The sequence below is a fragment of the Archocentrus centrarchus genome, chromosome 16 (assembly GCF_007364275.1).
Source record: "Archocentrus centrarchus isolate MPI-CPG fArcCen1 chromosome 16, fArcCen1, whole genome shotgun sequence".
Classification (NCBI taxonomy): domain Eukaryota; kingdom Metazoa; phylum Chordata; class Actinopteri; order Cichliformes; family Cichlidae; genus Archocentrus; species Archocentrus centrarchus.
Window position 1 is genome coordinate 17,045,839 of NC_044361.1, and position 23,458 is coordinate 17,069,296.

Consider the following 23,458-nt stretch of genomic DNA (forward strand, 5'->3'; position numbering starts at 1 on the left):
AAAAGAATAAAAATAAAGTCAGAAACCAGAAAGCCTGGTTAAACAGAAAAGTTTTCAACTATTTTTTTAAATGATGCCACAGAGTCAATTAAATGGAGCTGGAGTGGTAAACACTTCAAGAGCTTTGGTGCCACTGCCTAAAAAGCTCTGTCCACCCTGGTCCTTAGTCATGTATGTGGGACAACTAAAAGACTTTGATTTTGTTGTGTGAGAGACTGTTGACTTTTTTTTTTTTAATGTTTTTAAATGCCTGGATCAATTTTAAATATCGGTTTTATATCGGTATCGGCCGATATCCAAATGTAAAATATCGGTATCGGTATCAGACATAAAAAAGTGGTATCATGCCATACCTAATTGTAACCTCTCTTCTTAGCCTAGCTTCAACAACACTTTCCCATATTTCCCATATTTTCATGGCTCATCAGCCTTTTCCCTCTGTAGTTACTACAGCTCTGCACATCACCTTTGTTTTTGAAAACACTTCTTCTCAATTCCTCAGACATTCCTAGACATCTCCATATCTGCACAGGTATGTCACCTGAACCAACCCCCTTTCCACTCTTCATCCTCTTAACCGTAGTTTCTCCTTACTAATCCCCTGCATCTCCTGATTCACTAACTGGCCATCATCTGTCCTCTCATTTTCTTAATTCATAAGGTCCTCAAAGTACTCATTCCATCTTTTCAACACACTCTCTTCACTCGCTGCTATATTTTCATCTCTATATCTCTATATCTCCAGCTTGATCTATCTGCCTAGCCAGATAAACAAGACCTTTTATCCTTCCCTAGTGTCGAGCCTCATGTAACTCACTGCAACTTGCCACCTCTGTACACCTAGCATCCAAGTACTCCTTTCTACTTTCTTCAGCTCCCTGACTCTCCCACTTTTTCTTTGCTAACCTTTTCATTTGAATGCTTTCCTGTACTTCCTCATTCTACCACCAAGTCTCCTTGTCCTCATTCCTCTGTAGATGATACACCAAATACCTGCTTGGCAGTTTCCCTCACCACTTCAGCTGCACTTTTACAGTCATTTGGTAACTCTGCACTACCACCTTGAACTCTACAGAACGTTGTTAGTCCTTCGACTTCCACCATTTAATCCTTGCTTCAGCCTTCACTTGCTTCCTCTTCTTGACTTAACTGAAACAACTGAGGACGTTTTGAGCACATTCACATCATGAACAAAGTCGGAATAAAACACACACTTCATGACACTAATTGCAAGGCTGCTGTGTTTCTAATAAATCACCCCGTAAACAAACAAACAAATCAAATTTCGAAATTACGAATTTGAAGTAGATGTGAATGCAGCATCACAGGGGATTGAAATGGGCAAGAAAGTCTTGCGCATGCGTGATGCAGGAAGAGCGGAATAGTGGCTCCGTTAGCATCCAACGCTAGCGGACTGGTTTGATTGGGGAGCACGGTGTGGAGGAAGGACTCCTGCGATATCGGCGATTTCAGATATCCCCTGCTAATCCTTGAGCCAATCATCCCTCCATGCTGTCCAAGAAAGGAAGATAACGTTAATAGCCGCGCACTGCCAGCTCAATTAGCCACTGTCCAGGACAGATAAGTGAAGCTGCGTTTTGCGTGAAGAGCCTGCCTTTCGAGCAGAATCAGTTTTCTGCCTGAAGTATTAAGAAATACAGTTGCAGCCACGACTAGCATTGCCTCTAAAAATGAGATTGCCAAGTAACAGACAGTGTGCGACGGAAGGAGATGGAAAGAAAATGGACCATGCTCCTCCGTTCAGAAACCCTTTTGTGCACGTCTTGAAATTCACTCCACTGGAAAAGGCAAAGGTAATTGTGTGTGTGTGTGAAGGCAAATGATTGAACTTATTATCGCATTCACGCAGTTATAGGTGCTTGTTAAACATTAACACTTTAGTGCGACACACAGTCACGCTGTCACAGTCGTTTAGCTGATTTCCTTGATTGCATGCGTTCCGTTAAGCTAGTACTAGCTAGTCAGCTAACACTAGCTACATTTTTTTTCCTCTATCTTGTTGGTTTTGCAGTCTGGTTTTGTGTACTCATTGGGAGGGCTGGGAGTCTCTAAAAATCGCCTTAACTGTAGCAAGAGTATCTTTTTTTTTTTTTTTTTTACGACTACGTAACGTAAAGCGTGTAAATCACCCCGTCTCTCTCACGGGAATAAAAGTCAGTTATCTGAGCATGGCTGCCTGTCCAAGAGGGGCCTAGCTTGTTGCTGTTTAATTGTTACTTCAGTAATCAGAAACGTTATCGATAGGTTTCACCAAGTGGGTTGATAAGAGTTTATTTTAAACATAATGCCCTTGTATTTTTCTCTGAATTCGTTGGTTATCGCAGTTCAGCTAACACGTGAGGATTTGGAGAAGGGGGTTGTAAGCTGGCAGACACGCTTTTTCCACCCTCCCCTCCTCCTCTCCCGTCTACAAATGAAAGATATTTCCCCTCAGCTCTTAATGTTGACATATTTTTACCTGCGTCGTTGAACAGCCCTTACGAAAATCCACTATGGTTTTTATGTAGTAACCATGGTTTTACCATGGGTTTAAAACCATGGTTTTTATGTTACTGCATAAAAACCATAGTTAACCACAGTGGATTTTCGTAAAGGATAGACAGGTAGCCTGAGTAAACTTTGCAGTTTTGCAGAGCTGTTTGTCAGTGCTGTTTGATAATAAGATTTAGAGCTTTCGGGCTTCTCTGCAAACGGTGTTAATTGGAGGCTAAGTCAAGCTTGCTTGCAGCCACTGGTCTTATACTCCTCAAAGTCATGAAATTGAGAAATTGTGTGGCTGAAAAGCCCAGACATCACACAGCAGAAATTTGAACTCTGCTCAGATTTACACCTCCTGCAGAATCGTCTCGTCCAGTATTGCAACGTGTTGCATTAGACACAGATAATGAGAACCTACAGTCAGCATCTGTGAGCTTCAACATTAGACTGTCTAGCTCTTGAAAACTGGGACTGCCTGTGAATTAAAGGCACATGTGGGCCCTTTGTAGTTAACCTCATATGATCTCTCGAAATAGCTGACACAGAGACGTGCGCGAATCTGTGCATCCATTTTTAGCAATGACTTGATATTAGTGAGTACATATTATTAATATAGATAATATGTGTGGTATTAGTAAATGGTGTGGAATTGGGGCACATCTGTGTGTGAGGTAGTTCAGTAACATAGTTAAGTCGAATGGGAAGGCCACAATGATGTTACAGATGCAGACAGTGACCCCCCCCCCCCCCCCCCCCCCCGGTTTCTCTAACAAATATAACATTTCAAATCAAAGTTTTTCTTGCAGTACAAAGGGGAAGGACCTGAAATCCTGTCCATGTGACTTTGTGCATACAAATGCACATAAAACTATCATCTTAACAACTGGACCAATGATAAATGAGCAGATGCTGCAATCCAAGAGGCTACAGAGAATTTAGTTATCATCCTCTTGGTATTTTTTTGCTTTTAAATCATTTCACATGCATGTGCTTTGAGATTACATTAAAGAAATGAAAAGCTAGGGACTTATAATCACATTCTTAGACATGCTGAAGTGGGTAATAAACTTCCTAGTTTTGTTCTAACTCAGGACAACTGTTTTCAGCATAGTGCTCTAGTCTTCCTTTCACATCCACAGCTGCTTGAGGAAGACATATTTTGCACTTTAAACTGATCAGCTCAAAGTCTGTTTTCAGTTTAGAGAGAAAGGGAACTGCAGTATGTTCTCACTGTTTGTTGGGAAACAGGAAATTGTTACAGTTACTCTTAATAAAACATAAACTGAAGAGTTATTGTTTGGATTGCATTGGTTTGTCATATATGGACAAGAATGGCTCAGTTGTGTTTTGATAATTAAGCAGAAGAGGATCAATGAATGGATGTAAATCATAACCCACTCAGATGGGTAATGGAAAATAATAGGAGCAGAGAAGCTGCTGTTGGACCATAAAGCTGTAGCTCTATATAGTTTTGGAGGCAAACGGCCTGAGAGCTAATAGGCTGTTAATGAATTCAAAATTATTCTGCTTGTGCGCACTTTTGTAAGGTTATTCTGCAATCAAGAATAAATTGTTTCACTTCTATGTGGATGCTTGAAGTTGATTTCTGTAGCAAGAGGCAATGGTAATAAGGTGGTTAATTCTGACTAATCGGGCAATTGACTAATGTGGCTAAATCTTGGATCAACTTTAGAGGCTTGTAGATACTCCTTAGTAGGCTACAGTGTAATTCAGTACTTACCCATTCGGTCCACATAAAGCTGCTCATGCAGTGTGTGTGTGTGTATATGTATGATAATATATACTCTCACACACACATTTTCATATGCAATTTAATTGCCCGAGAGCTGATCAGTAGTAGTTGAGTTGTTGTGTTTTTGACTAGACTGAAGTCTCTCAGCCAGTTTTTTTTATTTTTGGGGAATCAGATTATTCCAAAAAATGCTTCCCAGTTAAACTCCCAAAGCTACTGAGCTGTCAGAATGCAATCTACTAATCTTAGCAGCCCAACTCTGACAAGCCTAATCTAAAGGCCGAAATCTGTCTTGATGTAGTCAAAGTGGAAAACCTCTAACCATGGCTACTAATAACTACACAAAACCACACCATTAAATGGCAGTACCTACATTAATGCCAGAACACAGGGTTTCCTAGCAAAATACTGTACTGTTTAAGATAGTCACTGCAGTTCACTAACCCTGTCTGTAATATTATGGTTGCGACTTACTGGTGTAATGGTATGTTTTATGTGGTATGGCATCAAGAGTGGGCAGACACCCCCCCCCCCCCCCCCCCCCCCCCCCCCCCAACTTAAAACAAGTCATCTGTATTCATCAGCTAGAATTTGAACTTGCCTTTTGTTCAAGTTAATGTCCCATACTGTGAAAATTCGCATCAGTTGTCTTTAGTGCTTTTGAAAACCATTCCTCTTGCCTCCTCATAACTAGGTGGCCTTAAGTACTCTATCCAGTTTCTACATCCACACTAGATAATAGTGTGGATGTGATAAGGGGCATAATCCTGTTCCCTTACTTGACTCTTCCTTTGAAGTGAGTGGGAAAGGGAGAGAGTAGCATGCTTAAGGGTTAGCTCCCTTTGCTTCCTTCTTAGCGAAGCACCATTTGCAAACCAGCTTTGTCCAACATGTTTGCTAGTTTGTGCCACACTCTGACACCTCAAAAATGATAACTCATGTAAGAGTTGTAGCTTATAAATGTTGAACATTTGCTTTCATTCAAATGATTGTAACACAAAAAGACTCTATGCACTGATTGTCAGATTGCTAATGCCAACACTAATACAGTAGGCAACAATGTGAGGAACCATCACTGTTTCAAAGGCAAAAAGGTAACTGCACACAAATTCAGGAAAAAGCATGATAAACTTGTTGTTTTTTTTTGTTTTTTTTTGCACTGTCACAAAAGCACTTTATTTTCCTTTCTTTTTTTTGTTATTTCTAGCTCATCAATGCCAAATGAGGGGGACTTATTAAACAAAAACCCCTGGGAATATGCTATTGTCTTTGATGTTTTTGTATTGCTGCTGCATGCCATGGTAACTGTTTTTTCAGATCTTCTAATTCAGAGTTGCTTTGCTTTTCATTTGTCAGCATCCCTTCAACCAGCAGCTAACAGCACAATGTATTTTTTTTTTTTGCAAATTCTATTTTTTGCCTTTGGGTATTCTACATTGGAACTACGTGGTTTTTGTTAAGCATCGCATCAGTTTTGTATTTTTGCTGATATTTAAAGTCATGACATCAGGATTTCTTAATATCCTGGTTTACTGTAACACTGTGATACTGCCAAGTCTAAACCAAAGCAATATCCTGCTGAAGGCAGAGACATCACCAGAAAACAGAGGAACAAATGCACATTTGTTTTGCTTTGAGGTTAATGCAGAATTGCCTCTACAGCTGATATTTAACACAGACATCATCTACTAACTTAGCCTTCTGTTGCATATTAATGGCTAAACAGTGTAGATTGTTTTCAGCTTCCTAAAGCTTTCATTTGGGTAGAAAAAAAAAAAAAAAATCACAAAATTTTGGTTCAAAACTGGTGTTTATACTAGCTACAACACATCTCATAGATACCACCATTTTTACATTTAATTACATTACACCATATAATCCCTGCATTGGCAACTACAGTATAACTCCCAAGTTTCATCACTCCTGCTGATTCTTAGGCCAGTGACAAGCCTTGTTTCATGGATTAATTTTCTTCTTTAGTACTTTTCCTGAAGTAGTTCTTAATTCCTAAACACTGTTCGTTTACCAGCACTGTCTTTATTTTCATTCTGAGCGACATTCATGTATTACCATGCTTTAGGTTTGACTGGATCTTTCAATAATCCACAGGCCTTTTTTTTTTTTTTTTTTTTTTTTTTTAATGAATATGTGTTTGTTTTAAAATACAGCTTAAACTGAATACAGTGTAGATAGGAACTCTCTCCTGATAAGATAGGGCACTTACAATTGGTGTTCAACAGCAGTGCTTGCTATCAGGACAAATATTGACAAATGATAAGGGGTGCTATCAGAGTCATGAATAGCGTTTAAATAAACAGTAAGGACTGGACCCTTACAGTGAGGGGCAAGGATTATCAGAGCCTTCAAGAATGAAAAAGATACTTTGTAATATGTATTGTTTATGACTACAGGAAATACACTCATAACTCTAATTTGTACTGTGTAGTATTAAATACAATTTTTATTACAGAGCTGCTGATAGCAGCTGTATTTTGAGGCTGTGCTACAGACTGGTTGCCATTTATACTGTGTAGGACAGGCATATTAGGGGACACAAGTCGCTAATAGTTTGTGCTTATTGTATTAGCACACACTCAGGGCAAGCTGCACAAAATATTATTGATATTATCCTGTGTTATTTCATTTATTTGAAGTGCAGTCCAAGACCAATGATGTTGGACAATTGCAACTAAAGTCTGGCAATATGAACAGCTGACATTTGCTAACATACCCATCCTGTGACGGATGACTTCATTCACTCATACTGTAGGCTGCAGTCATCCCTTTACAGACAGAACTCTAGCAGTATAGGAAATAACTGATTTCTTTGTTTCATCCTGTTTCTCACAGATTGCATTGATGACAGTCACGCTGTTCCCCATCCGTCTACTCATAGCTGCATTCATGATGTTGCTGGCCTGGCCTTTTGCCTTCATTGCTTCAGTGGGATGCTCTGAGACCACTGTTGAACCCCAGTGCCTCTGGAGAAGGTGGGTGCTTTCTTATGGATATGTGTGGCTTTGAACAGTGAAAAAAAACTTCAGTAGAGATGATTTTAAAACTCAATAAATAAGAGTTGCTCCGTAATGTAGCAGTTTACACATTCACCTAATAAATGAAAGATCCCTGGTTTGATGGTGGGAGGAGACACAGGTCCCTTTGGGGTTGTGTCTGTCAAGTTGTCTAAAATGTTTATGCAACTTTCCCCAACTTGAAAAAAGGAGTTTAGGATAACTGGGTTTCACTCTGAATTACTTCACACTGAACATCCTTCTTTTTGTTTTCTTTTATTTGGAATTTACAAGGGGTAACATGCAGTCACCTTCGTAGTGCAGTGAGTTAGGTGAAAAACCTTTAAAGAAAACAAACAAATACAAGCAATCAACACAAGCCCGTGCACACGTATACACACATTGCTTAATATAAATAAAAGTACCCCATCTACAATACACATAAACTCCCGTAGAGAAGTACTCCCATTAAAAATATGCCTGTTTAAAATGACCGCTCTTATCTTCACTGTATATAAAATTCACCGGGACATATAACCAACAACCTTAATTGTGACATCTCATAGCTATATTATAAACACTGTTAAAACTATAACCCGAATCAATTTACAACCGAATACGATGATCACTGAACCAGCGCGATCTCAGACGCTAAACGCCACATGTAAACAACAACTGTCAAAGCACATTCACATGACAGAGTATTAGCAGCGCTGCACCTATGAGGTCCACTTCTAACAGAGGCATTGTACGCTCTTATCGGCTGCCTCTCCAGTGTTTAGATGTATTGTTTGCACAAATCCTCCGGCGTACTCCACTCTCGTTCTGTTTAGCTTCCGTGTTAATTTGTTTGAACGGCGCGGGCGGGTCATGAGACGTTGCACACTAAAATAGTCAGCTGTAATATTACGCAACACCCGGCTCAACTGCGAGTCACTGACATCGATTCAGTTTTCCCTGTCCACCATTATTTCTTTATGTTTTACCTTATTATTATTTTTATTTTAATTTTCCTTTATTATATTTTTTTCTTTTACTCACCTATTACCCTTTTCCAAGTTAAAAAATCAGGTTTGGGCACCTGGGTGGCTTAGTGGTGAAGCCGGCGACCACATACATATGCCGCGTTGCGGTCCCGGCCTGTCGCCAGTTTGCCCGCTTGTCTTCCCCTGTATCTTTCCCCCATTTCCTGTCTCTCTCCACTGCTAACAAAAGCCGCTGTGGCCAAAAATGCAAAAAAAAAAATCAGGTTTGACTTGACAGTGTCAGGAAGGACCCCCCCCCCCCCCCCCCAAAAAAAAAAAAAAATCTGCCAAAACAAACACTGGAGTTATCCTCTGTGGAAGCTTGTAAACAAGGGAGCACCCAAAACTAGCTTTAAAATGCAGTATCTAGTAGGGATTGACATTTCAAGGTTCTCTAAATGAATATGTATGGTTATGATAGATTTGTGATGTGCTAGCCTCTATTTTTAAAGTGCTCATATACTTTAAGTGCTGTGTGTCAAATGGACATCTCTTGATACTTATGGTAAATGAGATTCTTAGCAAAACTAAGATCGTAGGTATTTTCTTGATTGGCCTTGAGCGGAGAGGTGACAGTTAAACTCGGAGTTAAGTTGTGCGATCTCACCAGTTAGTAAAGAAACGGTGAAACACAGCACATTCAAAGAACTCGACCACACACTGTGCATTACAGGCAGTTATTTTAGCGTTAGGGTTTTAGTTCCCCTCTTCTCACCACTCACTGACAGTTTATTTTCCACAGCAACTCATAAGCGCACCCTACCTATCCTTAGTCCTCTGTGTCAGTTATGATTTCATAATGACGATTGATACTGCTGTTTTAGCAAACTACATTATATCATGTGAAGTGTTTTCATTTACTTCTAACAAGTGAAGGCGCTTCTCACACATGGATGATCTTGTTTCCAGACTGGTGGACATCATTCTGAAAATCATCATGCGGGTCATGTGGTTTGCGGGAGGCTTCCATTGGATGACTGTGAAAGGGCGAAGGGCATTGCCTACAGAAGCACCCATCCTCACCCTGGCACCCCACTCTTCTTACTTTGATGCCATCCCAGTCACCATGACAATGTCCTCAATTGTCATGAAGGCTGAGAGCAAGGACATACCTCTCTGGGGCAGTAAGTTTAAAAAAAAAAACCCAAAAAACACGCACAGATGCAAAACTGTTACTGTTAACCATTTGGACTATTACCTAAACATGAAAAAAGATCATCTCATTGCTCATGACAACATTACCAAATTTATTCACTGAAACACAGTGAGTTACTGGACACATCTCAGCACTGTGTGAAGAATAGACTAATAGATGGGTATCTGTGGTATGTGGTTTGTACAGAAGGGAAGGTTATCGGTACAACAGTGCAGTTCAAGACAGTTCCCACGACTTTGCTGCTGTTACAGTAAACAGGGGTTTACCCAGTCTAATTTACATTTTGTTTTAAAGAGTTGAAACCAGGTCCAGCTAAGTTTGTGCTTATAGTATTGGTATACCCAAAAAGAAAATACAGATGTCATTCTGTAGTAGAAGCAGAAATCATGCTTCAGAGTATAATTTCGAGTTGTCAGTGCTGACTAAAGTTAATTTTGTTTAAAACATTTAAAAAAGTATTACACTGGACTCACAACATTCTTTAACCCATAGAAACCATGCATTTCAAGAGGAGTTAAAGGTCAAATATACCTTTCTGGTTAAACGACACTCAGCTTGGGAAAGGGAAATAACTTGATAGTGAATTTAAAAAAAAAAAAAAACAAGAAACAGGCTAACCTGTGATCTTGTTTCTTCTAGATCCATAGGTGATACTATCAGGCATAATTGCCAACAATGAACAGCAGAGTTGTTTACATTCCAACTATCCTCATTTCATTTGGAAGAATTAATATGGGCAATAATGGTGACATCAGAAAGACCAAAATCTTAACAGTATCAGGATATATTGTTTGAACCTGGATCTGTGACTCTTCCTTTCTGCTCTATTGTAAGAAGTCAGGATACTCCAGACATTTTAGCCCTGTTCTTGGTCTTTACATATTGTTTTAATTTTGATGGCCAGATATGGATCCCGCAAAGCTAAAATGCTGTTTAGATAGCTCCGTAGCCTTATCTGTGCTTATCTTAAGGCAACATTGGAGAGGTCAGGCAGGTCTTGCTGAAATGCACTCAGTACAATACTATAATTGTAGATCCTATCAACTAGTCTGCAAGTGCAACAGCCCAGTAGCCAGTTCAGTCAGCGGTTCTTATGTCCTCGTGAGCAGAACATGCTGTAAAGGTGTTTGCGTGTTATTTTAGCCTTCCTTTCTCCTCCTCCTCTGCCTGCTGAGTCAGTAATTGGCCACATTGTTAGCTCCAGGCTGAGTGAAGCTTGGCCAAGTTAAAGCAGCTTTACTTGTATTGCAGGATTATGACCATATTTCAGCATTTTTCTTTGACAAATTGTCAGTTTAAACAATATGCAGTCAGCTATTGTGATTTGGATTAGCTGAACCAAAGTATTAAAAAAAGAATGCATTTTACAGTGTGAGAATTTATTTTATTTTATTCTGGTGTGTCCACTACCTCAAAATTGGCTTGCCCTAAAATGATAAAAGGCCGCAAATATTCTTTAGGGTGACAAGTGATTATTAGCCTTGCAGTAGGAACCAAGCACCAGTGCATGGCCACGTGGAATCCAGAATAGGCATTAAGACCTGATCAGCCAGAATGACGCGTGCAGTGTGACTTGTACGGTACTTGCTAGAGATGTAATCTCTTCCTGTCAGCAGATGGCTCACAGGTGAAATCATTTCTTCTTCTTTTCATGGTCTCTTCTTTTTTCATTTTTATGTTTGCCTTACTCTCAGACTTCTCTCTCTCAACTTTTATTTATTTTTTTTTTGTCTTGGTAAAGAAGAAAAATGAACATGCTTCTGTCCTGTAATCCCCTTTGAAAATCTTTAAGCTAGTTGTCTAGTTTCCTGTTTTGTCATTGTACTTGCCCTTTACAGGTCTAATAGTACACAGACTGCCCATTATGCAGATATTAGTCTTCCAGTTATTATGCACCAGCATAGATTTCATTCCATAAAACAAGAGTTCTTTTTTTTTTTTTTTTTTTTTTGGCGTGTTTAAGGTTGTCTAGCCACTTGTGTTAGATGAAGTGAAATTAGCAGTTTTGTTGTCACAACACAAAAAGGACTACAGATGTGATGTTTGCTTTGAGAAGGTCAGACAGAGTTGCACTGTCTTTGTGGATCTAGAGAAAGCATATGATAGGGTGCCAAGAGGAGAACTCTGGTACTGTATGAGGAAGTCAGGAGTAACAGAGAAGCAGGGTGTGGTGCAGGACATGTATGAGGACAGTGGTGAGGTGTGCAGCAGGGGTGACTGATGGGTTCAAGGTGGGGGTGGGATTATATATGTTATAAATATAACAGGTACAATCACTCAATTGTAACTTCATCAATTAAGATAATCAGTGAGCAAGCATGAAAAGTACATATGGCTAATTGCATTTTTTGTTTTTGTTTTTTTTTTTTATAAATTGTACATTGTTTTTATTATATTTATGGTTAAATTTTATTGTGTTGTCTTACTATATTTATTGGATTGTAGTGGTGGTGTGGCTTTGTTTTACTGTGCAGTGGTACCGTTTACTCTTTAAACCGAGCCAAATTTCTCCCTAGTGAGACCAGTGAAGAATCTTGATCTTGATACCAGGGATCAGCTCTGAGGCCCTTCTTGTTTGTATCATTTCTGTTGTTTTGACATGCTCTGAACCGACTTAGCAGCCAGAGGTATTTCAAAATTAACCCATCATTTCACGATGGTCATGTCTAGTCATGAAACCAAGCTGGAAAGGCTGGTTTGAGGGCTGTAAGTTATGTCGAGGATGTTCTGGTGCCACCGTCTGCCTGCCCAGAGTTTCTACAATGGAAAGGTGGCTAATCTTGTCACCGTAGATCTTTCCTAGTCTGTCATCAAAGAGGGAAGTTGGCATCAAATAGAATACGATTGTGTGATGGCTTTGTTCCTCATAAACTTCCTGTATTTCTGTATCTGCTCCTTGTAATTGTATATCTGCCTCCTGTATTTGAGAGTTATACAACTTATTCTGTATAGTGAAGCATTTGTGCTTTTGGATGTCTGATAGTTTTACAGTTATGATTGTGATATTTATTACTGTAATAGAAGTATTTGTTGTTTGGCGCAGTGTTTTCTCAACTAATTTTTGTCTGCATTTTCTCCATTCTCTGCCTTTTTGCTTTAAGCGTTGATTAAGTACATCAGGCCGGTGTTCGTCTCACGATCAGACCAGAACTCCAGAAAGAAGACTGTGGAGGAGATCAAACGCAGAGCCCACTCTGGAGGAGAATGGCCTCAGGTAAGTTGTTGAAAGATGGAAGTTGTGCAAGAGTGTTGCACATACCAAAAGCATAAAGAACATAATCTATTTTTAACCGACATTTTTTTTGTTGTTTTTATACAAGATTTGCCAATTGTGCAGAAATTGTTCAATAGCCATTCTCGCTAATTGATTATACAGTTACTGACATAAATTCCCTGTTTTAACTTTAATGTAATGACAATTTGTAAACCAAATTCTAAAAGATTGAATAAGAAATGTTTTCAACAGGATTTTCAGTTTTTATTTCTGACACTTCAGTTTTCTGGAACAAACGAAAGCACAATATTCACCACCCACATACACATTAACAGTAACCACTAATTACTTTATTTCTCATTCATACAGATCATGATTTTTCCAGAGGGAACATGCACGAATAGATCCTGCCTAATCACCTTTAAGCCAGGTAAGCCCCCCCCAACCTGTATGTTTAGAGTTTTGATTTTTGTGTGCGTTGCTGTATAACAGCTTTCTAGGCTTTTTGTTTCCCCCCTGTTTTAATGTAAAATCAATTAAGTATGCAATTGCAATTCTAATTAGTTTTTAGACCAGTGTATTGTTTTTACGGATATGTCAAATGAAAATAAGTCTCCTGTCCTTTTTTTTTTTTTTTTAAACTTTTGTAGGGGCCTTCATCCCTGCTGTACCAGTACAGCCTGTGGTCATTCGCTATCCTAATAAACTGGTAAGAAAACGGGCAGAAAGACCCCATCTTTTTCCTTAGCTCTTTGCCATTAGGTGACAAATTACAAATGGGATCTGTCAAACACTAATTATCTGAGAGATTACCCAGTGGCCCACAACAGTCTGCCCATGCCACATAATCCACCCCCTCTGCCTCTGAAAATTGCAGAGGGAATTTTTTTTCTATTTGCAGGATTTTAAATTTTTTAAGGCTGTTTTGTAAATGGTCAGTTCATTTAAAATATGAGTATTTTTAAAATATAACTGTACCTGTACGAAAAAGATTATTACATGGTTTTTACTGGTCCAGCCTAGCATGTAAGCAAGATCATGAAGGTAAGAATTCTTGTTAGTGCGACTATTGAAACCCACCTGTTAACATGCCATAGCAGTCACCAGGTCCTTAACCCAACTGAACAACTATCTGTGATTTTGGACCAACATATTGGACACATACTGGATAATGCTCTCTTGAAAGAATGGTGTTACATCACTCCGTTTAAGTTTCACAGACTTCCCAAGGTACACTAAAGCTGTTCTGATAGCACATTGTATCCTAAAACTTTACTAAGTTGCCGTATTAGTTTTCCATTATTTGAAACTAATGCATAATTCTAAAATTGTGTAAGGGGTTTATATTGAATCCTGTCTTCATTCATTTTTATTAAAATAAGCACTCATTCACCTTTTGTTCCTTAAGCCAACTGACTTTGGACACACCCGGTGTGGAATTGTGGAAGTCACCTAAAAGGTTTTGTTGATTTTTTTTTTTTTTTTTTTTTTTTTTTTTGATATGTTTTTCCTATTTTTACCTCATGATGGCACTGTTGTTATTTTGACAGTGCCTATAGTCACACAGAATAATGGGAATAGTTGTCCACTAACATAATGATGCACAGCAAGGGAACAGAGCACCCTTTTCTTAGATAATGGAGAGTTTTGATGATGACACAGCAAATGCCACTTACCCAGGTAAAATCAAAGCCAGTCAGTATTGGCTCTGGGCAAATGTGCTGACAGTAATGTAGAAACTGGTATTAAATGTTTGTTGGGAGGGACTGAAAAGCATGATTGTATGAACTTAATTTAAACCAGTTTTTTGTGTTTTTGGATTTAATTATTGAATTCAAGACTAATTAGATACCTTAAGTTGATTTTGCAGTGATTATTTTTGTCGTGCAAGTAAGCTGCAGTGAAGTTATCACTCAATCTGAATTGTTCAAATATTAAATTTTTTTTTTTTTTATATTAATGAGAAACAAAGAGGTCCACACACCAGAATGCTCCTGGAAAAGATTTTAATCCGAACAGACCTTTAAAACGCAACGTTTTGGGCCAACATGCCCTTCAGACTTAATGAGGTAATGTAATGCACATGTTTAGATATCTGCCTACTCTTAAGGTGGTCATGTGGTTGTCATTACTTTAATGCCCAAATAAAGGAAAAAAGGGAGGGAATCACACACAAAAAAAACAACCAAGAATAGTCGAAATAAATTAGTAAAGCTGAAAACATTAAAAAAGACTATTCGTATAAAATCCTAACACGTGTATTACAAACTGAAAAGGCTTTGGAAAGTTAAGATAAATAAATAAATCTTATTAGAGGCTAATCACAAGGACAGATAATGTATATAATAAGAGTCAACAAGATGAAAAACCAAGAAAAATGGAATGAGACACATAGATAAACAATTAAATGCATAGAAAAACAATGAAATATTAATGAAATAGGAGTGGCAAGGGATAAGGACCCAGTATTAAAAAGAGAAAATTACAGAAAGGATCTCAAATCAAATTCTTCATTAAGACCGAAGGGAGATAAGGTGTTGAGGGTATGTATCCAATACACTTCTTTCTTAAGTAAGAGAGAATTAATATTGCCACCACTTTGTGATGGTTTAATGGCTTCTATACCACAGTAATGTAAAGAAGATACGTTGCCTGAGTAAAATGGATAGCAACCGAGCTTTTAGTATCATGATTACAGATGTTTGAGTGATGTTCTGATATTCTAGTTTTCAACTGTCGTGTAGTTTTGCCAACATAAGCCAAACCACACCGGCGTTTAAGCATGTATATGACATTAGTGGTTTGACATGTAATGATGCCCTTTATTCTGTAGGGTTTATCTGATCGTGGGTGATGGAAGATTTTGGTTTTGTGAGTGAAATTGCATTGAGTGCAATGCCCGCAGCGATAATTGCCAGATGGTATATCGCTGAGGAAGTGACTAGTTTTTTGGATCGGGAGACAGGATCTAACTAAGTAGTTTCTCAGATTAGGAGGTGTCTCATAAACAAACCTAGGTGGTACCTGTAAAGATTTAAGAGAGGGATCTGAACTGATGATATGCCAGTGTTTATTCATGATGTTTTTTAACTTCGTGGAAAAAGGAGAATATTGTATAATACAATTAATATTATTAACCACCATTATTATGCAGACAATCTAGTTGTGAAATGTCGGAGAAATGTTCACGTGCTTTCGTAATCCATTCGTGATTTATATGAATGAGACTAATTTCCTTGTGTGTGTTTTTTTTTTTACATTTTTATGTATTTATTTATTTTTACAGGACTCAATCACCTGGACGTGGCAAGGGCCAGGAGCGTAAGCACACAATTTCATAATTTACTACTTTGTTACAGTAGGTAATTAATTTACATTCTTTTAAGTCAAAGTCAGACAAAACAAATAATAAATCAATAACTAAACTCAACATAAAAATTATGGAAATGGCATAAAATTACGCTCATCTCATGACATTTTTTTTTTAATTAATTTGTTTATTCTTACAAATGTCAAATGTTACCTCAAGCTTTCCCAGCCTTTAACAAATAAAAATAATATATATAATTCACATTATTTTTATGATAATCAAACCATTCAGTGTCATCCTGAAAATCTTTTTTGTAAAGGGGTTGGGTCAAGAATTTGCTAAATTGAACATACATGTCTGTTCTTTAGTTGGCCTGGGTAAAACCTGAACTTAAACATTACAGGGTATTAAAATTCGTTAATTTAAAGAAAAAAAAAATCCTTACTGAATATTGATAGACGCAACAAAATGTTGAAAAATCGGATTTTGTTCATTGTCAAGATATTTCCATTTGACTTGAACCCTAATCGAGGCTCTTTTGTGTTTTTGTTTTGTTTTTTTATTCTTGTTTTCCTGTTATTCAGATTCCATATTTTGTGGCTGACACTCTGCCAGTTACACAATGAATTTGTGATAGAGGTAAGTATGCAGTATTGTCAATGCAGATAATCCCCCTGTGTACACATGATGATTGCTGTACTGTCAATATTTTGCCAAATATGTCCTTTCCAGTTCTGTCCTTTATGTATATCCATGTGTTGTATTTATCCCTTAGGCCCTTTGTTTTATCTCAGATGTACTGTATTTTATTTATTTGTGTAAGATTTGCTTTTAATTTTTATTTTTTGCTCTCTACAGTTCCTTCCTGTCTATACACCCTCAGAGGAGGAGAAGAATAATCCTGCACTCTTTGCCATCAATGTGAGACGTGTCATGGCTAAGTAAGTTAAAATAATTGATCATATGATATACATTTGATCCATTTAATGTACACAACACAGAGTTGGCTGAGGGTTATTGCATGATTCATTGTTTATTTTGGGTCTTTATTTTAAAATAGTGAATGCAGCATCTACACTGTTTTGCCTTTTCTGTGGGTCTCAAAAGTGAAAACACTGCAGAAGTCCCTTAAACATTAATTCATTTTAATAGCCAGCAGGGGGCGAACCCTCTGGTTGCAAAAGGACATCAGGTTGTGAAGAAGTATAGGAAATGGTAATCCTGCTCCATTGCTCTATGAAAGTAGTAAATACTGAGATTGTGATCTCAATCACCAGCTTCAAGTCATATTCAATACTATACAATACAATACATTATAAATATGTTTAGTAAATTATGGCCCCCCCATTAGTCAAAAAGCAGAACAAACCAGAGAGTGCTTTACTACATAATTGATGAGTCATTAGCCTAATGAGTATGTGGTATCTTACAGTTTTTCAGTCAGAGCTGAACAGCATCGGTTTATGCACCAAGATGCAGCTTTTTGTACAGTATATGGTTTTTATATGTGCCTGTATGACTTTGGTTTTGTTATGAAAGGTGGCAAAGGAATATTGTTCTCAACTTCAAAGTAGATGTATCAGCTACTATCTCTGCATTATAGGCCTTAAGCAAAGTTCGTATTGATTTTCACACACTGATGTCCCACCATTGTCTCTTCTGTGTGGTGCGCAGAGCCCTGGGGGTACCCATCACAGATTATTCATTTGAAGACTGCCAGCTGGCCATGGCAGAAGGCCAGCTGAGACTGCCAGTCGACACCTGTCTGCTGGAGTTTGCCAAGCTTGTCAGGAGACTGGGGTGAGTCACTCAAACTTTCCAATGCAATAAACCTATCAAAGATGACTAAGTAAGGGGCGCGAGGGTGAAGAAGGCAAAAAACTCAACCAACACAGCAGGGACTCTGCAGGGATTCGGTCTGGCAAAAGTAGAAAAGAGTCAAAACCGAGGAAAAATGTGGAGGTTGTTGGAAAACTGTATAGGGTGAAAAAGTGCAAATGAGTAAAACGGAACAGAGAAAATGTAATACAGCCTAATCATAAAGTCTACAGAGTTGTCGTAGCAGTTTAGATAACAGCCTTGTTCAGTCTCAGGTGGACTCAGTAATTAATGATTCTGTTCATTTTTTTTTTTTTTTTTTTTTTAGTCTCCTTGTTTACAGATGCATGTTATGAATTAACAAAGTTCCTCTCTGGCTGTCTCAGGCTGAAACCACAGAACCCCGAGAAGGTTTTGCAGGAGTATGGGAACAGAGCCAGGAAGCTGGAGGGGCAGAAGCTGGAACTGGAAGACTTTGCTCACTTCCTCGATGTGCCAGTTTCAGATATGTTGCGAGACATGTTTGGTCTTTTTGATGAGGTAAAAAACTGCAGCTACCTTTTACTCACAACTGTGATTGCTCTGCAGACTTTCACAGTGATAATTGCTACTACTTGATTTGAATGCGGTTTGTTTTTCCTGCAGAACTGCCATTCTCTAAAATAGAAAAATGCATAACTAGAGATGAGGTCTATCCATATGTGTGTGAAGCAATATGTGCTGTAGTTTAGGGCACAACTGAAGTAGTAAGATGAGGAAGTGCTGGATTGAATCTGCTTTCTTTAAATAAGAATGCATGTTTGTGCAATCACCCATAGATGCTTGCATGAAATATACCAGTCTTGCTCACCATCTGTTTTCATTTTTAATGTTTTCTGTCTTTTCAGCATGAAGATAACAGAATGGATATTAGAGAATATGTGATAGCCCTATCTGTTGTATGCAGACCTGCCAAAACTCTGGAAACAATGAAATTGGCTTTTAAGGTAAGTTGCGTTTCAGGATTTATGCGTCTCTAATCATCTGGCAGAATAGTTTTGTGCTTCCTTAGGACCAGCATAACATGTGCTCCATTAAAACATATTCAAGGCAGTGCATTATATTTGTCCCATATTTGAAAGCAGAGCTACCTTTTTAATACTAGATGAAGTGTGCATTCAGAGGTTATTACTGCAGCTGATCAGTTACTGTGGGTACCTGTAAACCAGCTTGATGAAGTAAGGTGAGAAGATCATAATGATCTTCTCATTTTACTTGCTTGATATTTGAGTTGAGCACCTACTGTTACCTTATATGCTGTCCGAGTGGCCTTAAAGCAAAGCCAAAGAGATTATGTCTGAATCTTCTCACATTTTATCTTCCCCAGATGTTTGAAGCAGAGGAGGATGGTGCCATCACAGAAAGTGAGTTAGCAGTTATACTTAAGACAGCTTTAGGAGTGAGTCACATCAGCGTGTCACATCTGTTTACCGCCATCGATGTGGACGACACAGGGAAGATCACGTTTGGTAAGCGACTGAATAAAACTGCTGTTAATATACTTAATGGAATTCCTTTGAGCTACGGTTGGTTATCAAAGTGAAAGTTATTTTTTCCCCACTTCTGTGGAGCATTAGATTTGGCATCCAGGCCACTTTATTTTAAGATGTCATCTGTCTCTGGGCAGCTTTTGCTAAATGTTGCCTTTCTCTCTGGCGCCCCTGTGTGGTCTTTTCACAGACAAGTTCAGAAACTTTGTGGAGCACCACCCAGACTTTGCTGAGGACTACCTATACACAGAAAACGCAGACCTCAACGGTGCTCTCTGCCATGAACACCAAACCCAGCCCAACCTTTCCACACTGAACCTGCAAGGAACTGCCACCAGCAAGACTGCTAACGGTATCTGTCCCGAATTCAGCGACCATGATGGCACAATAGAAGGACTCAAGAAACACAACTAAAATGGTTTAAAAAAATAAATAAATAATTGGATGGGGAAAACAAACCCCTCTCCTGGTGAGAGGGTTTTGTGTAGGGGGCAAAGAGTCATTAATTGCTGAATATTAAGGGACTATATTTCATTAACCACAAGTACAAAAATCAAGTTTACCTTACCCTTTTTTAATTACTATTGTATCCATGAAATTTATGAGATTATTTTCAGCCTGTCAACACTTTATTTTGTTACTTTTTTTTCTTCATAGTAAGATTTGTCAAAATGCCAAACAATGGCTGTTTCAGTTCTAATACTTGAATACTTGAAGCGCAGGCACATATTAGGATTTTTGGGGCAAATTCATTTCCCTCCAACATAGTGTGGACTGTGCATGTGTTTTTTTTTTTTTGTTTTGTTTTGTTTTGTTTTGTTTTTTAAACAAGGGAAGCTGAACAAATTGAGCCCTGGACAGTGAACTTATTTTTTTGTGTATGTGAAATCTGTATTTGGTAATCATTTATTTGTAACTTTTATCCATTATCTCTCTTCATGGTAGCTGCCTTTTGAAAGTGCAGAACACATGGGCTCATGTTCATTTAAGCAGTGCTTAGGATTAATTGTTTTGTTTTTTGTTGTGTTTTTTTAAAAAAAAAAAAAAAAAAGGAAGGCCTGAGGGTACCAGTGACAACTGTTGACTGCTTGAAGAGTTCGGCTTCACTAGCCACATTTGAGGTTAACTCGGGTCTCTGCACGTTGGTGGTTATAACTGCTGTGAGCCTGTGTGTGTGTGCGCGTGTGTGTGTGTGTGCGCATGTGTGCGCACATAAATACAATATTTGATTTAGCTCAGGGTTCAGAGACAAAATTGAAAAAAATTGTATGATGTCATAATTTTTGGCGCTTAATAGATCATTTGCATGTACATTTGACAACTTTTTTTTTCTTTCTTTCTTTTTTTTTTTTAAATCACACTTGGACCAAAAATGCATTTGATAATTTCATGTCACCCTCTAGGTTTGTACTGTCCTTTTGAGCTAGTTGTGTAATGTTGAAAAGAGTGGAAGAACATCACTGCATGTGACCACTGAAGTGCATCCTGTTAAGTAGGTCAGTTGGCTGTTTTAAAGGCAAGGGCGTATTTCTGCATTACACCTTTTTAAAAACTTAATAATCATGCTTACCCTTTTAAGAGGATATTATTGTCCATGATTGTTCTCTAATAAGTTCCAGGATGCAGTTTGCTCCTTAGTCATCTGTAACATTGTGCTTCATTCTAAACTAGATCCAAGCACCTTTGCATTCAATCACACTTGAGGGACCAGACTGCAGTTGAAATGCCCACCTGTGGTTATATCTTTACCTCTTTGTCAAAGTTTTTTGTGAAAGGCAGCCACTCTGTGGTGAATTGATGTTTTCAGTTTGATTACAAGGGACTGTTTTTGACTAAATGTCTCCAGTAAGACAAATGGTGAACATGGACACTGGTTTTGGTTTCATTGAAATTATTTTAGGGCACATGGTTATAATGGAAATAGTTTAATGTTTAGCAGTCCCTCTGTACATATTACCATCTATCCAAAGTTGGGTACTTTGTCCAGATTTTAATTTGGGAAACATAATCAAAATTAGGGAGGTGTGGGCGATTTATTTTTTTAAAACTCACATTCCCATCTCATTTGTGACTTTTGCGTACTTTATATGTATCCCATTATGGCTTTCAGTAAGCAATATTTCACATCTCTTAAGCCTTCTCAAGATGCTTTTGAAGAGTTCTTATATGTATTTTGAATATTCCAAATGCAGGACATTTTGTGAATTTTTCATATACGTATATGAATGATTTTTTTTTTCTTTTCTTTTCACTGCCATGACAAAGATCTGTGATCTTCTCTCCTCTGCAGATTTTATTGATGACAAATGAGCCACTTTTTGTTCTCTTTTCTATAATAAGGCAGTTGTTTTGTGCTGTATTCCTTCTACATTATGTAAGATTTATTGCTATATTACTACTATTAGCGCTGAGTTGACTCCTTAGAAACAAAATGCAGATTTCATATGGAAACCAATAGCCTTGAATCTGTAGAATTTTTATGCGAAAAACGAGAATGTATAGACAATCTTGTCACAATCAGAAGCTTCTCAGTACTGATCTCCAGTGGACATTTTCCTAAGAAATTAAGATTTTCAGAGTTTGTTTTTTTTTTTTTCTCCTCCTTGTTTTGCTAATGTTTGAAGTGTGCAGGTTGAACTAAGCAAAGTGTGAGTGTGTAAATATGTCAGGCCTTGAGGTGAGGTACCACCACATGACGGGCCACATCGTGCAAACACTCCAGACTGCACACACAATGCAGACTTACATTTAATGTCACGACAATCTTTTTGTATTGTCGCCATAGTGTTTTTCTCTTTTTTTTGTATCGATTTGTGCTTGCACTTTAGTAGCTTTTTTTAATTTCACATTACTCTGAAACGTTATATTTGTAGACAACAGTATTGTAGCTCAGATTAATAATTTTTTTCTTTTCTTTTCTTTTTTTTTTTTTTAATATGTTTGGGAGCACAGAAGAAAGTAGGGATCACAAATGAAAGCTACCCCCCCCCCCCCCCCCCCCCCCCTCCTTTGTTTTCCCCTGTTGGTTCAAAAACATTTTAGACCTACTTTTCTGATTTGTCTCAGGATTGTGGAAATTTTGTAGCCTGAAACTGAATTTATAAACTTCTAGGACTTGGCATCAGTGTAAAGATTTGAATGACTTAAACCTGTTTGCACCGTGAAATGGATAAGTATTAAATGTACTACTTAGTGATGTGATTTTTTTTTTTTTTTTTTTCTCCCTAACATGTAGTTAACAGTTCACTCTGTATGTTTGAAACCATACTGTTTTTGTATATAGATGGGGGATCTGATTTTGAATTACTGCTGAAACAGGAAATCAATATTTCAACACCTGACACAGAATGAGATTTATTGAGCCACAGTTGATGACCACCCCACCCACCCCCCCAAAATGCAGTTTTATTTTAAACAGAAAGCTCCACTGAAAGGTCAAAGGATGAGAATATACTTCAAGTCAAATATGTACTTTTATATAGTCAGTATTTCTATTCAGAACAATTCTGCATTGGGGTTATATGAAAATACTGTCTCAATTTCATTCATTCTTTTTTCCTCCTCCGCACATATTTTCATTTCAGTCTTTTTTTTTTTTTTTTTCCCTACTTGGTATCAGTCTGAGAAAATGTAAACCTATGGGAGAACATGTATGCTATTGCTGCCTGACTATACAGTTTATCCAACAGTGAGCCTAAGACGAAAGTCTTGTGTACTCTGACAGAGCGATATTATCTTTCTGATGGCTTACTGTATACGGACCAAGAAACTGAACTTTTTCCTGTAGCTTTACTTCCAACTTTTTTCTGAACAAGTTTTTTTTTGTTAATGCATTTTGATGATTGAGTCATTACTGCAAGCCTTTTGAATTTGTTCAGGACTGCTATGATATAACTTGTTAATGTGACTCTGCGATGGAATTAAAGACGCATCAACACTCAACTGTTCTGGTGTCAGTGTTATTGATCAGCTGTGTTTATGAATTAGAATGTATGAGAGGTTGGTATAACATTTTCTACATCAGTGTAAGAAAAAAGTGATTATAGCATCAGTTTAACAATAAAAAATTGCAATTTATTTATTTATTTTTTGCCAGAATTAGATAAGTAGATAAAAAAAAAAAAAAAAAAAATAGATGACGAG

The 23,458-nt window shown here is 37.8% G+C and overlaps 1 protein-coding gene across 1 annotated transcript; it reads left to right on the plus strand.

Moving 5' to 3' along the window:
• Nucleotides 1–1,691: 1,691 nt before the first annotated feature.
• LOC115794404 (lysophosphatidylcholine acyltransferase 1) lies at nt 1,692–22,202 on the plus strand. Its single transcript, XM_030749904.1, has 14 exons — nt 1,692–1,814; nt 7,103–7,242; nt 9,198–9,412; nt 12,546–12,658; nt 13,028–13,088; nt 13,309–13,367; nt 15,945–15,979; nt 16,553–16,607; nt 16,827–16,909; nt 17,643–17,768; nt 18,173–18,326; nt 18,674–18,772; nt 19,153–19,294; nt 19,506–22,202. Exons 1-14 carry the CDS (start codon nt 1,692–1,694, stop codon nt 19,727–19,729), a joined length of 1,629 nt encoding a protein of 542 aa, XP_030605764.1. The 3' UTR covers nt 19,730–22,202.
• The last annotated feature ends 1,256 nt before the right edge of the window (nt 22,203–23,458 follow it).